The sequence below is a fragment of the Nerophis ophidion genome, linkage group LG07 (assembly GCF_033978795.1).
Source record: "Nerophis ophidion isolate RoL-2023_Sa linkage group LG07, RoL_Noph_v1.0, whole genome shotgun sequence".
Taxonomy (NCBI): Eukaryota; Metazoa; Chordata; class Actinopteri; order Syngnathiformes; family Syngnathidae; genus Nerophis; species Nerophis ophidion.
Genome location: NC_084617.1, coordinates 60,228,092 through 60,245,121, shown reverse-complemented (window position 1 = coordinate 60,245,121; position 17,030 = coordinate 60,228,092). Strand labels below are relative to the sequence as shown.

Below are 17,030 nucleotides of genomic sequence, written 5' to 3'. Positions count from 1 at the left end.
CTGTTAAATTCACAAGTGTACATGATCAAAGCAATTGGGGGTGTACTTTTTTTTTTTAACCCCAAGATAATATTGATAACTTGTTGCTTTTGATGACTAACACCAATAACTTATTTATATAATTATAATGTCCCACTTCCAAATACATGCACCTGGATATAGGTTGATTGGCAACACTAAATTGGCCCTAATGTGTGAATGTGAGTGTGAATGTTGTCTATCTGTGTTAGCCCTGCGATGAGGTGGCGACTTGTCCACGGTGTACCCCGCCTTCCGCCCGATTGTAGCTGAGATAGGCACCAGCGCCCCCCACGTCCCTAAAGGGAATAAGCGGTAGAAAAATTGATGGATGAATAATTATGTAAATTTTACTGTAATTTGTGCACACTTGTATTTAAAAAAAATACTCTGAGGGATTACTCTGAGGGATTTCCCAAACGATGCCTGTAGATTTGTTCTGACAAAAAAAATAATTTTCAGAATGGTCCAGCACCATCATTTCCATGATGAAATCTCAGATCGCTTCAACCCTCAGGTCGTCTCTGCCAAGCTTGTTGCACCTATCAAACGTTGAGGTGCTGGTAACACTTTCTTTGCAGCTGGCTTTGAGGCAACTCCTTATCAGCCCAGATTAATGCCCCCCCCCCCTCCTCCTCGCAAAATGTCTGTGGCACATTTGATGCAAACCGCACGTGAAATGTCTTCCTCTGAAACTGTGAAGTCCCACATGGTCGACACCATGTTTGTTTGCAGTGTGCACAGGGGAGGTTTAAAGACAGGCTTACATCATGGCACATATTTTTTCCCATCTGTGTCAGCACAAGTGCAACAATGAGTTGTTACTTGGTTTGATTTTTATAACCACTGCTAGAAAATGAAACCATCTACAGTACTTCACAATTCTCGATTAAGCCCATAAACACCTGAAATACACTGTTGTTCACGGTGGAGTGCAAGTGATCAAGAAGGGTTTTGGATTGACCCTTTTTCGGTTAAAATTAGGCGTGCAGAGTGCCAGGATATGTAGCAGACCCTGCATCGCACATTTGCAGTTGAGTGTAATTTTATAAAAAAAAAACAAGATCACATAAGTGTGTGTGCACATACTGTTTTATTTCTGAAGACCCTATCCTTAAAGATGTAAGAGTGCTTGTTGAATATTTACTTGGGCGTAGCACACTTCATTGATACATTAAATGTTTTTTTTTACCGCTGCTCTACAATCTATCTGTATTTGTCAGGAATACACTCAGCTGGAGTGAAGCTGCCGGAATGTAGCTGTCAGTTGATGAAGACAAATCACCACTTCTCACTTCTAATTGGCTTTAATTGAAATTTCAAGTTGCCTGGGTAGATCTTGGTTTTATTCTCCAAGCTCTGTTTTTTCTCCATCTCAGTCTTTCTCTCTGTGTCTCTCTCCATCTGTTTGTCCGTGTAAGCAAGCAAAATTATATACATTTAGTTTGACAAGTTGCAATACTGGACATTACTAATATACAGCTGTGGTTAGAAGTTATGATACAAATATTGCGTTAATCTATTCAAATGGTTCTTTTTTTAACCAGCATGATTATGCAATTAGTGATTTTATAATTATCCATCTGGTTGATTTTTTTAAAAACCCGAATTGTGTGTTCAAGGTTGAATTTGTTTTTGGATTTTTTTTTAATTTGTAAAGGATTGAAGTGATACATAAAGGCTTTAATACAGTATATTGAGTTTGTCCGACCCCAAAGGGAATAAGCGGTAGAAGATGGATGATATCCGCATTTCGGTTGTGCGTACCGACACCAGTGAACTTCCACATAAACACTTTTTTAAAACTGACCCCGTTTACTTTTAAATTCACTGCTTGATTGAAAACCGTTTTTAAAGTGTCTAGTATTTAAGATCACTGTGCTTCAACATTTTGCTGCCCATAATTTAAATTGCAATAGCAACTGCCAAAATCATACATTCGAAAAACAACAGAAGTGGAGAAAATGCTGGCTAATTTTTTAAGGCCGCAGGCATTATTCTTCGGCTCTGACTGCTCAGTGTTCACATGCCAAGAAGAGACGCTGCTTCCTGGATAAAACTAATTGTATAGTTTTCAGTATTAACAATACTGAAAAAAAGCAAGCAGGTACCGAAGTATTTTTTTCTGAGTGTCTGTATTGACTTGGCATCAAGGTATTTATAATTTTGACAAATATAGATGTAGATAAATTAAGTTATTTTTGTGTCACTACTTGGCCAAGGTTCTGGAAGAATACCCAAACTGTTAATATCCTAAAAAGATATTGGTTGCAATGTTCCGTAACATCCCAAAAACCACCAAAATTACGGTTTCCAGTGAACCACTGAAACTGGGGAAAAAAATTAAAATAAAGAAGCTCCTGCTCTGAAAGCGACACCTTTTTTAAAATTTGTATTACATTTGCAGCTGTCCACTGAAACACGTGCCTTCAGGACAAAAGTTTGATGTTCTGAAGAGACAGATTGAGCTATTTAGCCACAATGAGACAAGTGTGTTTGGAGTAGCCAGCGTGAGGCTTTCTAAGAACACTGTCCCAGCTGTGAATCAAGGTGGTGTGCTCTGGGGATGTTTTTTTTGCCAGCGGTGCTTTTGCAATGCACAAACTGGATGAAATAATCGTAAACTTGCATCCTTATTCAACTCAAAGGGAGTGAAAATGTTCAATTTCTCTGCTGAATCTAGCTGAATGGAAACTGTCAGTTTCATTTTAAGGTCAACGCTCTGTATCTTAAGAAACCGACAACAGTAACCCTTTAAACATTACCTGTGCTCTTAAATTGTTACTGTTAAATCACTACTGCATTTTATTTGCAAATTGATCTCACTTGATTGCAACATTTGCTTTATTTGTTAAATTCACCATGCTGAGATTTATCTTGACATGGTCAGCCTTGTAAAACAGGTGTTAATAACCTCAATGGGTCTTTTATCTGGTTAAGTAAAGATGGATTTAAATAATAATAAGCAGCTTGATTAAAATTGGACTACAATTTGGTGTTGCTGTGGGACAATCATCAAATGCATCAAAACTGTTTTTGAAATAGATATAAAAAGTTAATTTTAAACTTATGGAATTACTTTCCTAAAGACCTGGCCAAACCTGTTGAACATTTTTGTACTGCAGTATGCTATGTTATAAGCAACACAAAGTTCTAAGAAGAGTGTTAAATATCTAGCCAGCATTATGGTAGAAGATTGTTGGCTACAAAAAGACATTTAATAAATATTAATGGGGACATACTGTATTCATCTACAGTTTACCCACATAAGATTCCATGTGTAAAATTTTGACTGTGTAAATTACAGTAACCTATCCACCCCAAAAAATGGACTTGCAATTGTCCTTCCAATTCTTGTTTAAAAAAAAATACATGTACAGATACTCAAAACCATTGAAGTACATTTTAATAATGAATATATAAAGCAATGGGATTGTATGATTTTGAATCCAACTTTATGTTGGATTCAAAATCAAAGTTCAGATATATTATTGGTCCCAAATTAATGACATTCATGACTGTAATGAATACATCTTTTGACCGTTACTATTAGTCTGTTGCTCTACCGTAAAGGTGGCCTCTATCATCAGTTCTCCGTTTTAACAGTTGAGATTCTTGAGCCCTCAATGTTTAACGTGCGGAAAGTTTTTCTTTTTGCTTCTAGGAATGCTTCCAAACGAAAGCAGGCAAGTAGCTTTAAATATATGAATAAAGAAAGACCGCTTTTGCTTATGTATTTTTTAATTAGATCATTCCACCGTCCACAGTGGACATGGGAGAAAACCTGAAAGAAAGTAGTTATGTGACAACAGAGGCACAATTTCTGCCAGCTACACGGAGCAATACAACTCTTGTCTATCTCTGCATGCACACATGCTTGCATATCGCTCCGCTTTGTATTTCTGAAAACTTCTGCTCCTTTGAGTGGGGCACAGAGAGGGAGAGAAGAAATGTCACCAAAAGTGTTTTGATGTAGAATGTGTTTCATGTGAAGTTCTCCTTTTCGATGACAACTTTTCTAAACCCACTGCAAATTTAGAAATGTTTCTCATTTCCCTTCTCTCGCTTTGCTCCGTGATGGCAGCATCAAAGGGCAGCAGGATGGGAGTAAAGGAGGCAGGTCTGTGGCATTTTCTCCTGGAATGCTGAGCCGGAATGAAGTGATTAATTAAACGGGTGTTCTCTGAGGCTTCTCTGGGACTATTCTGGGGGCAAGTAGGTCCTAGGTGTTAATAATGTAACCAGCTTTGCACCACAACGCCCTTATCGCATCTACACTTCCGTTTTATCTGCCTTCAGTGGCCACAAAGGCGTGCAAGTTGGAAACGGTGTTGCTGTCGGGGCGGAGGCAGCGAACAGGTCCCTTGATCTAGAGTTTAACCACTTTGCTCTGCCACCGCCTTTCCCCTTTCCTTTCTTTTTTCTTGTCTTCAGAGGACAGTAAAGAGCACAAAATGGATTTAGAAAGTATGTTATAGATTAGGGGGATTTTATCTTTGTACACTAAACTCCATACATAAAGCTTAATGTAATATTTTTGTAGCTTCAGATGCTGCCAAGATTAGTCTTGAAAGGTATTGTCTTAGATGTCTACTGCCTTTTATGACGCAATTCTCATTGGAAACTTTTTTGTCATATCATGTGCAGCTGAGATAGGCTGCAGCATCCCCCACGACCTCATACGGAACAAGCAGTAGAAAATGGATGGATTGATGAATTCTGTTAAAATTAAAATCTTTGTCGAATTGATTATTTCTTGTGATTCTTTTGTTTCTGTCATCAGAAAGACTTGGCTAACAAAACTGACTGCCCGAAAATGTGTGCTTACAAACTGGTCACAGTCAAGTTTAAATGGTGGGGCTTGCAGAGTAAAGTGGAGAGCTTTATCCATGAGGTAATACAATCTAAATGTATTGTCTATTTTTTTTGCAACCATGTAAATATTAGAATAACAAGTATAAGAAAATACATTTTACTCAATTTTATTTGCATGATAATTTTCATAGTAAACTCTGCAACTTACTTTCAGCAAGAAAAGAGGATCTTCACCAATTTCCACCGTCAACTTTTTTGTTGGATTGACAAGTGGGTGGAGCTGACAATGGAAGACATTCGACGAATGGAGGCAGAGACCCAGAAGGAGCTGGATGAGGCGAGTACATTGAGCTTTTGAAAAAAAACTTCAAGATTAACATGGCATATGATAGCCCTAAATGAGAACACTACGTGATGATAGAAATATTCAGAAAACGGCTAATGTGAAACGCTAATGAGTTTTATTTCAAATATAAATGTCACTCGTCTATCTCCACACAAACCTTGATTGGTGATACAGTAGAGATGGTTTGGCTTGGAAGAGTTTAAATCGTTTCGGTATTTCATGATAATGTTATAATAATGTTATTAAACATACAAATAGTTAATACTATTAAAACATGACTGTTTTCTTACAAACCCCGTTTCCATATGAATTGGGAAATTGTGTTAGATGTAAATATAAACGGAATACAATGATTTGCAAATCATTTTCAACCCATATTCAGTTGAATATGCTACAAAGACAACATATTTGATGTTCAAACTGATAAACATTTTTTTTTTTGCAAATAATCAATAACTTTAGAATTTGATGCCAGCAATACGTGACAAAGAAGTTGTGAAAGGTGGCAATAAATACTTATAAAGTTGAGGAATGCTCATCAAACACCTATTTGGAACACCCCACAGGTGTGCAGGCTAATTGGGAACAGGTGGGTGCCGTGATTGGGTATAAAAACAGCTTCCCAAACAATGATCAGTCTTTCGCAAGAAAGGATGGGGTGAGGTACACCCCTTTTCCCGCAACAGCGTGAGCAAATAGTCAAACAGTTTAAGAACAACGTTTCTCAAAGTGCAATTGCAATAAATTTAGGGATTTCAACTTCTACGGTCCATAATATCATCAAAAGGTTCGGAGAATCTGGAGAAATCACTCCACGTAAGCGGCATGGCCGGAAACCAACATTGAATGACCGTGACCTTCGATCCCTCAGACGGACGGCACTGTATCAAAAACCGACATCAGTCTCAAAGGATATCACCACATGGGCTCAGGAACACTTCTGAAAACCACTGTTACTAAATACAGTTAATCGCTACATCTGTAGTGCAAGTTAAAGCTCTACTATGCAAAGCGAAAGCCATTTATCAACAACATCCAGAAACGCCGCCAGCCTCTCTCGGCCCGCGATCATCTAAGATGGACTAATTCAAAATGGAAAAGTGTTCTGTGGTCTGACAAGTCCACATTTCAAATTGTTTTTGGAAATATTCGACATTTTGTCATCGGGACAAAAGGGGAAGCAAACCATTCAGACTATTATCGACGCAAAGTTCAAGAGCCAGCATCTGTGATGGTATGGGGGTGCATTAGTGCCCAAGGGCATGGGTAACTTACACATCTGTGAAGGCACCAATAATGCTGAAAGGTACATACAGGTTTTGGAACAACATATGCTGCCATCTAAGGGCTTTCTTTTTCATGGACGCCCCTGCTTATTTCATCAAGTCATTGACAAGCCACATTCAGCACGTGTTACAACAGCATGGCTTCGTAAAAAAAGAGTGCGGGTACTTTCCTGGCCCGCCTGCAGTCCAGACCTGTCTCCCATGGAAAATGTGTGGCGCATTATGAACCATAAAATACGACAGTTGAACAACTAAAGCTCTACATAAAACAAGAATGGTGAAGCATTCCACTTTTAAAGCTTCAACAATTAGTTAGTGATGTAACACAGTGGTGAACATGCCCTTTCCCTACTATTTTGGCACGTGTTGCAGCCATGAAATTCTAAGTTAATTATTTGCAAAAAAAAATAAAGTTTATGAGTTTGAACATCAAATATGTTGTCTTTTTCGTGCATTCAATGGAATATGGGTTAAAAAGGATTTGTGAATCATTGTATTCTGTTTTTATTTACTTTTAACACAATTTCCCAACTCATATGGAAACGGGGTTTGTACAAAACTTGTACAGTAGTTCCTCAACTTATGAACTTAATTGATTTTTTTGACAGAGCTCTTGACTCAAAAAAACACCCCACCCTCGCCCAAAAAAACATGTAACATGGGTTTTAAAAGAAAAACATACTTTTAGATAATACGTTGTATAAAAGCAACATAGAATGTAGTATTAACAATTATAGTAGTTAAAAGAGGTAAGTAATAATAATGATTTTCTGTCAAACCCACCATAATCAGCTTCCCCTTATTTACATGGTTAAAAGTCTGCCATTTGGATAATATTTTAACATTATTTGCTTGTGTTAAACACATTTTGCTTCAGTTTGGTGCAGACTAGCAGTGATACGCTTGATGGCGAAATGCTCGGTCATGTTTTTAATAATTCATTTGTGTATTCAATAAATATCATCCGCTGCGTCTTCTTAGCACTGTCCTTCACACTCACTTTTTTCATCCTATTGGAAATCAGAGTTATGTCAATCTCTAGCTGTAAGCTAATACTAGCGAGTAAGACTCGGGGCCTCATGTTTTATGAGTTGCGTGGATTCCCTACAAAAAATTGGCATACGCTCAAATCCAGAAAAATTAGGAAACATTTTGTATGAATATACCATGACCCAGATTTGTTCAAGGCATTTACCCTTCTTTGATCGCATGATATCTGAAAAACTAAATATTTTACTTTTAATTAACCTTAACTTGCTAAGTTGTGTCCGAGCTGCCCCCCAGGATTGCTTACATCAATGTTTGAGATGAATTGTACTTTTTGTTCCGGTCTAGATGCGCAAGAAGGGCTCGGTGTGTGGCACAAAGGCAATAGAGGAATAGCCTGGCCAGGTAGAGGCCAGACTCCCATGCTTATCTTTGGGATCCATGTTGCTGCAGACTTTTCTGCATTCACTCTTTTGGTGGTGTTAAAATACTTTGTTTTCCATCCACTCAAATAGCACACACCTGTCACCCACCTTTTAATAGCGCACCCTAAATTGTTTTTATTGCCACGGATTAGACCAGTTTGCAGAATGGTCCATTAAAAATCGCATTTGTATGAGCGTATGTTGACTGGATAAGCTTGTTAGTGACATGCCTCTGGATATTTTATGTATGTCTCTGTTGACCAGTCATGCATGCACATTGAAAGAAGCCCTGCCTTTTTAAAGTTAGTTAAAGACCAAATGCTGGATCAAGCTTAGTACCCACAATCCTCAGTAAAAATACAAGTTTGAGGAGTAAATCACATGCTTCTAATTTCTGTGAAACACGTTCTCTGGGAAACCTTAGCCGCTGATTTTTTTTCGAACTTTTGGCCATAAAAGGGGAAAAATGTATGAATCCAGGCTGTGCAGGGCTGGGCTGGCCTGGCCTAGACTAAATGAGCCACGCTCAAACATTGTCTGCTGTCTTCCAGCATACAGCATTGTCCCAGCATGTGGTTCCCATTTTCCCTTCTAAGAATGAAAATGTTGGTTAGCATCAAAGATGATTTTAGTGTGGACATGGTCATAGTTGCTTGAATGATACTAGCATGTGATTCTACCTCAAAGACAATATTAAATTGCTTGACAGCATTGGGCGAATGACAACTTCAGACCTCAACGAACAATGCCCCCTGACCAAAACAGTCGTTTTGTGCACACCAATGTGCAATGGTTCTGTCAGACTAGAAGGAAAGAAGCGAAGTCCAAAGGAGCGGTTCTCTTCAGGATGGCTCCTTTTTCTTCATTAACATACAAATGGAATTCTGCCTTTGAAAAAGCGTCTGAGCAGTGATTGAGTGAAAGAAGAGAGAAGATTTGGGGGAGGATGGAAGGAAGAGGCTGAATCCTTATGTCGTTTTACCCGAACTGTCTGCTCTTCTGTTTAAAGCCATAGTTGTTTGAACTGTTCCATTAACGTCTTCAGCTATCAGATTCTACCACTAATTGGCTTTCCAAAGCCCTCAACTTCAGTGTGGGAGAATCTGAGATAGATGCTCTTTATCTACCTAGAAAATAAACAAGATGCTTGATCAGTAATGTTTGGCTGGATTAATACAATTTATGAAAGTAGTTTTTTTTACATTAATTGAACATGCAGCCAAATTTAAAAAATCAACCCACAAGCCAAGCATTTAAAAAAAAAAAAAATTGCGAAGACTGGCATTAGTAGTTGACAAGCTTGAAGGCCAAACAAAAATCTTGGGCCGTCGAGTAATTATTATTCATTACAATTAATAATTGTCTAAATATTGTCATTTTAAAGCATATATATTTTGTTAAAGCTTTAAGTTAACAGAAGGTTGCCTGTGGTAGTGCTATATTTTTGGTTTAAAAAAGTAACTGCGAGCAAGTTGCAAACATCCCCTTTGCATAAGATTTCAAAGACTTAAGTAAAATGTGTTTTTAAAATATTCTTGCTTTGACCTGGCCAATAACACATTTGGCTGGACAATATATTGACCTACAATTTATTGCTGATAACAATATTATTGTCAACATTGACATTAATTTAACCACTGATGTAATAATACATATAAATAATTTTAGAAATACCCTTTCAAATGCAATAAACTTATATTTTCATATTTTAACTGTCATTGAAATGTAAACTTTAAATATCCAAGTTAAGTAAAACAAACAAATAATAAAAAAATGTTAAAACGTGTGAAATTATCAATATTGCGCTATCGTTGAATGTGCTCTGCAATGAGGTGGCGTCTTGTCCAGGGTGTACGCCGCCTTCTGCCCGATTGTAGCTGATATAGGCACCAGCGACCCCAAAGGGAATAAGCGGTAGGAAATGGATGGATGGATGTTGAATGTGCTCAAAGTATTTATTCACACACTAAAATAGTTTAGCGAAGTTCTATTTATTCTGTTTTAATAACTAAAATACATTGACACACAATATACTTTATTGGCAAAGGAAACATGAAATATTGTTCTGCCTTCAAAAAAACTATTATTTTTAAATGTGTGTTTAATTATGGTTATCTTCTTTCTTAGGGCATTCAATCGATCGAAACTGGACTGATTGGTTTGTTTTAGAAGGCACTTAACCTTTCATCCAAGTAAGATTCATCATATCATACTCATAGACTGGGATTTGTCAGATCTAGTCTAGACTTTGCTGCATTCACTCTTTTGGTGGTGGTGAATACTTTGTTTTCCACCCAAGTCTGACCAATCTCAGTCTAAGACTAGATAGGACTAATCTAAATCTATGAGTATGAGCTGATGAAGCTTACTTGAATGAGAGGTGAAACGTCTTCTAAGACAAACCTAACAGTCCAGTTGTGATCGATTGAATGTCCTGGGATTACAATGACCTGGGTGAATGAGAATAACCATGGACATTTATCTATTCTCATTTTAACTTGTAAACATTTAAGAATGTGTTTTTTTTTAATGAACGTAAATTGGGTGATCACTTTGTTTCACTTCCAGTTTATGACGTCAGGCGAGTTCACTTTCTTTTGAACGCATTGTCTTTCAACTCGACACTGTCGAGTATACATTGATCATTTTGTGTAAAGACAGCAAAACCTTGATGTTTAATGTGAATATTGTATCCTAGTTTTTTTAGACAGCAATGTGTTCATACATGTTTAGATTGGAGAATGACTTCTTAATGGGGGAAAATGCAGTTGTCTTTTATTTTCATATTAGCATTTAAACTAGCCCGCAAGCTAACACTAGTCCATCCATTTTCTACCTCTTGTCCCTTTCGGGGTCGCGGGGGAGCTGGAGCCTATCCCACCTGTACCCAGGCAGAAAGCTGGATAGACCGTGGACGAGTTGCTACCTCATCGCAGGGCCAAGACAGACAACATTCACAGACAGTTGACAATCAACCTATCCCCAGGTGCATATCTGTGGAAGTCGTTTTTGATCATTTTATCAAAGTGTGATTATCAATCACGTTTTTTTGATCATTTAAATTTAATACGGTAATACTAACCGTCAGGATTTTTGCAGCGGTTATCATTTATGTGCATGTAGTACTAATGCCCGTAGCTGCTGAACCCGATGCTAAGAGCATAAACACGCTTTTCCACATACCGATTTATTGAGCCTGGCTAAGTTACAGAGTTAATTTTCATTTATTATTAAATTAATTGACTTCTCGAAAATCGGCCCAGGTATGTCCATGTCTGCGTAGACATTAAGGGTGCCACAGTTTAGGTAACCCTTCGGTTTTTTTGAGCCATGGTTTGGTTACGTTTTTAGGTGTAAATCTTTTTTCCTCAAAATTCTATATTTAGTTTGTCAGCAAAAACTGCATATTAGGGAAGTAATGATAAACGATTATGATAACCTTGGTAAAAGTTACGACAGTTAGTATTACCTTTTTTAAAATACAATTATTGAAAAACCTTGATTGATAACGGCACTTTAATGAACTCATGGTTTGACTGGCCAGCTCGCTAGCGTAAATGCTAACATGAAAACAAGAGACATTAAACGACATACTCCAGTCAAAACTTGTATAAACATGTTGCTGTATGAGCAACTAAGATATTTGATTATTCACATTGAACTTGCAAGCTGTGCTGCTCTCTTAGGAATGAGTGATCGTTCTATACTCTGAAGAAAAGAGACATAGGTGTTTTTATGGTACGTTCAAGGACTGCTGAACAGAGTAGGAGGCTGCTGCGCTCGCCAGCATTAATAAATCAAATTTAATTTTTTATGTGCTTTTCGTTTAAATTAATCTAAGTGCTACAGTACGAACTAATATTTAAAGGGGAACTTAATTTTGCGGGGAATTTTGCCTATTATTCACAATACTTATGAGAGACAAGAACAAAAGTTTTTTTGTTTTTTTTCCATTTCTAACTTACAAAAAATGTCTCATTCTGTCTGGCTAGCCACGTAGCTAATTTGGGCAATCATTTCTACCTGTAAATTGCTTTAAAAATGTTTTAAACGCCAACAATGCTTCATTCACGTTCTGTAACCTGTATAATAAAACGTAACCTGTATAACTAAGCTGTAGCAACATTATTGTAAGAGCAAACACGGAAGAACTTTTTTTTTTATAGTGTAGTAACGTGTAGGCGTGCTACGGTATTAGCTGTAAAAGCTAACTACGGAAAGAGATAAGCTAGCTTCCACGTCAGCAAGTAACGCGTTTTGAGTTTGTAATGCACAACAATGCGATCGAAAAACATGACCAATAATATTACAATATCTGTAAAGTCTTAGCCCACATTTCATGTTTTGTTTTTACACAGCTATCTCGACAACATATGCACTGTATTGTACGGGGACGTGCTGCTTATGGTGAATTATTTGATGGAAAGCTGTCCGTTTCCAGTTGCTTTGGGCACACCAATCGTTTGGCATAACTTCGCTCAAAAGTTCCAGATTTGCAGTGTGACCAAATCGCACTGACCTGACTCTCTGGGCTTTTTTGTGCTCCAACGTTTCATCCTCTTCTTTGTTTGCTTCTAAAAGCAGCAGAAGATAAGGTTATAAATCCTCATTTGTCCAAAAATAGTCATCTTCGGTGTCTATTACCAATTCTGCCATGATTACAGCACGCTCGCGTGTTTGTTTGCGGAAATAGGAAAACACAGTGGATGCCGGAAGTTGGATGTGCGCTGCTATGGAAGCGGAAATAAATGCGCCAGACAAGGAAGTAGCGTTATTGATTAAAATGACAAAAATATGGTAAATATTGTACATATTATGAACATGTCCTACACTACAGACATGTTCATACAGCCTTTTGGCTTTTTGTGCCATCCGTTTGCCTTTCTAAAGCATTACATGGATTCAATTCCTTAAGATGTCAATATACTTCTTAACCAACCAATCAATCAATATGTAGACTTGCAGTGTGTACATATAACATTGATGGAGGGTTTTGAAGTTGTTTTAGATGGCTTTGAAGGCTATAGCGGTGACTCCCATGAGCCACATCTTTCATGCGTTATCTTTAAATCCCTCAAAAAAGGGTGTTCTTGTCTCTCAGCATGATTGTGAACAATAGGAGGGACAATTCCCCAAAAAGTACAGTTCCCCTTTAAAACAAAGCTTAGTCATTAATAAAGATAAAATACCAAGACTAAAACACTGTTTGTGAGTATAAGAAACCCAAAACATGAAAAATAGTGTGTTTTCTAACATTTATATTCTCCATCCATCCATCCATTTTCTACCGCTTGTCCCTTTTGGAGTTGTGGGGGGTGCTGGACCCTATCTCAGCTGTTAGTTATTCAGAAAAATAACTTTGTCAAAAAAATTCATTCTGTTTTATAGGTATTTTCTAATAAGCATGATGATTCTGATCACGGTAACCATGACATGTTTTCATATTGTTGTATCTTTACTGTATACTGAATATTAAACTTTCTTTTCAAGTAACTAAACAACACGTTCAAATGGTAGATTGCCTCTTACTCCTTTACACTTGTATACATCAGTGGTTTGGCAAACGGCAAGTGGTGACCCCAATTGTTGATTTCTTTTAAAAACTCAAATAGTTTATATTTAATGAAAATCCATTGATGTGCAGTTGAAACGTGAGTTAGTGTAAAATAATGTGCCAACACAAAAATGAGTTACCGGTAAATAATTTCAGAAAATTTTTTTTATCCATAAAATCAAAAATGGTTTAAAGAAGAGTTGCGTGTAGAGTTTTTGAGTACACGTAATTTCTGCAAACGCATAAAAGAAGTGTGATTCTAAAATATGTTGGTATACTTAAGTTTATTCTCCGAGTCTCGACCAATAGTTCAGTCAGTCATTAGGTGCCTGAGAGTCCGCATTGAGGGCAGAACTTCCACGCTGTCTCTGGCAAAGTGCATTGAAATGAAGTCGCTGCTTCTTCAAAATGTTTCAACATCCATGCTAGTGTTGTTCATATTTCTCCAAAGGATGTGAGGGGGAAGAAGCTCAACAGTTGAGGGACTTAACATTGTGAGGGGGGTCCATAATACATATTGTCCCGTACAGTTTGGTATTTTCACGAGTGGACATGGCCTCACTTACACTCAACTGTTTAACTTGCGTATCCTAACAAACTCTCTTTCTGCTTTCCCACAGCTCCGCAGTAAAGGTGAAGTAAGAGGAACAAGTGCTGCCGAGGAATAAAGCGGCAAAGAGTTTTTAGACTGCCACGATGGCGGCTGCTAACGGCGCTCCTTCTGTGGCGTTACTTTTTTTTTAACTCTTATCACTTAAAGCACGAGGTCCTGCAATCCATAGAGCAGATCCCCATCTTGCACCCAATCTATCATCTGAGGACTCGATTACTAGACCCCACTACAATCTTTACTGACTTCATTTAGATTTCCCCGACCTGCCGGATGGATAAGAAAATGAACATTTTGATCAAGATACATTTCACAGCAGCACACTTACAGTATCTGTTAAAACTTCCATTGGCAGAAGCTGGACCAAATATTTTCTCAATATTCTGTTGGCTTTGTGTCAGGTTTTAGCCCCCAAAACATTCCTCGTACAGTCTGGTTTAACACTTAGGCTCCAATAGATACCTCCTTCGCGCGAGTATATTTGTGCGCCATACCCGTGTTCCTTCCTGTGTCCCCCCCCTCCCCCACAGCCTCCATTAAGAGATTACTCGCTGCCTTTTCACCTCAGCCTGTCGTAATCCCTCCATCAAGCCACCTATCCACCAGCGCTGCATCTAATTAACACTGACAATCATGCCTGTGCGGGTCTTTACACATGCATGCAGACGACACGTCTAAAACGGGCACCAGCAGACGTGCTCTGATTCACAGGTGCACATGCCTTTGCAGTGACTGAACCTGGGCAGATCCCCGCATGCATGATCAGCCAGGCGATGTTAATTTGGACGCATCTATTCCTTCCGTTCACATTTCCCACGCACTCCTTACTCACAACCAGCATGCAACACGGCATTAGGGGGAAACTACTTACCCAGTGCACCTCAGCTCGGTGTATCTTCCTCTTTCTCGGTGCTTTGTCAGTGCTCAATCAAAACCAGTGCCACCTGTGGATCGACCCCACCTCTGGACCTTTTTGGACCGATCTCAACTACTGTAATGCTCGCTTTAGCTACCTCCCTTGTTTCTGACCTACCATTTCCCTGACGCCTAAAAGTTGGGACTTGTTGCAGGGCTCTATGTTGTGATATCAGAACTTTATTATATCCTCTTTTGTGTGTCACGTCTCTACAGCTCGACCAACTAATTGATGGGCATGCCATATTTTAATGAGCCCTGACTTTCAACTTCAGTGCTGTCTAGTCCTTCTAATCTGGTAAGGACTGTCATTCTGAATCATCAATAGTATTACCTGTTCATTTCACTGTTCGTTTTTTTGTGTCGTCATGAGAAGCGTATACATCTCATTGTAGTTAAGTCCTACACAATCAGTCCAAAGAGTGTTAATTCACTTGTTTACATGCAGCTGGTAAAGTAGGACAATAAGGCAGCACTTTAAAACTGTCTTCGATATCATATATTCATTTCTTTTTGCCACTTGGAAGGGGATTCATATGCTCCCATTTGTCGCAGTTTATCAGACACATGAAACGTGACGAATTAGGGGGTTTATTATACTGTAGAATGTTGAATATCTGAAAATGTGCTTTGTGGCAATTCCAATTTTGACCACAGCGTCCGTTGCTATGTTCAGCAGAGTGCATTGCAAAATGATTAACCCCCGCTCTTCCTCTCACGCAAGATCCACCCGGGGATAGTTGCAGTTTACCGAACACATGAAACGTGACGAATTAGGGGGTTCATTATCCTGTAGAATGTTGAATATCTGAAAATGTGCTTTGTGGCAATTCCAACCTTGACCGCAGCGTCAGTTGCTATGTTCAGCATAGTGCATTGCAAAATGATTAACCCCCGCTCTTCCTCTCACGCGAGATCCACCCAGGGATAGAGTCATATGAATCGCTTCCGTACTGTATTTGCCTTAATTGGAAATTAAGTATTATATTTGCAATTTGGTGCGAAGTGATTAGTTTGTGCCTTTTTAATGAACTGGATAAATGATAGATGATTTGTCGGCTTGTTTCCGTAGTTGCTGCAGAAATGCACATTTTCAAGTCTGTCTCATTGACTCCTGATGAACAGTCACGCAAACATGGAGCTTTTTGAAAGAGTGCTTTCTTGCTGCAACGATATTCTCCTGCTCTGAATTATACAAACTGTAAAGAAATCAAATGCAAACTATTTGCTTTTTTTTTTTTAGATTAGATTTTGAAAATCAGGGGAACACTGTAATGAATGTATCAAATGTCGTGCCTTTTCTGCCTGGAGATTCTTAAGTGTACCTGTCTTATCTAAATATGGAATAAATTTTGAGAAAAATATTTAGGCTCACTCGCAGGTTTGTCATTAGTCTGGTCATAGCAGGACCAAGTAGCTTGTGAATTGGTCAAGGTCTTGTTCCTCAATTATGTTTAAATCTGTGTGCTAATAGAAATGTGACGCCAAACTAGGGGAAAAATACTTGCAACTGCAAGAAAAGTTGCAAAATAACAAGAGTTGGTTTTAAAGAGCAGGAAAGACTCTCTGTCTGCCAGCTGCGATATTGGCCTCTTGTTATTGTTTGCAAAGCCGAGTCTTGTTCTGCTGAAAGGAAACCGGTTCTTGCTGACCTACAACGAGCTAATAGTGCTGTTTCTAAAAGCGGAGATGGGCAGACTTGCCCACGCACCACCTGCTACATAGCTAATCCCAATATTCTGTAGGCACTTAGCCATAATCGTGGGGTTTTTATTTTATTTAGTTGGGTAAAATACCTTTCCCAAGATAGATAGATTCTTTGTAGCCAGAAAAGCAGTATTACCATAATAGGTTATGTGAAGTAGCTCCTAACACTAAAACCCTTCAATGTCTCCCTTTGAAATTAATTGAAGTCAATTTAATCACTGCTTCGCACAAAACAGCACAAATTTGACACTCGTCTTTATAAAAAAAAATACTTTAAGTTTTAAATAAGAAACCTTCAATTAAACTTAAAGAGAACACCGGTGTCAAACTCAAGTATTCCTTCTTTCTATTGCCAGAAAAAAACACA

General features: G+C 38.3%; 1 protein-coding gene across 1 annotated transcript in view; it reads left to right on the top strand.

Annotated features, from left to right (window-relative positions):
• Positions 1-16,320, top strand: part of LOC133556627 (phosphatidylinositol transfer protein beta isoform-like) — a 31,700-nt gene extending 15,380 nt beyond the window's left edge. The window contains exons 9-11 of the mRNA XM_061906742.1: positions 4,802-4,912; positions 5,048-5,170; positions 14,052-16,320. Coding sequence (XP_061762726.1) covers positions 4,802-4,912; positions 5,048-5,170; positions 14,052-14,099 — 282 coding nt within the window. The 3' untranslated portion in view covers positions 14,100-16,320. The remainder of the gene's footprint in view (positions 1-4,801; positions 4,913-5,047; positions 5,171-14,051) is intronic.
• The last annotated feature ends 710 nt before the right edge of the window (positions 16,321-17,030 follow it).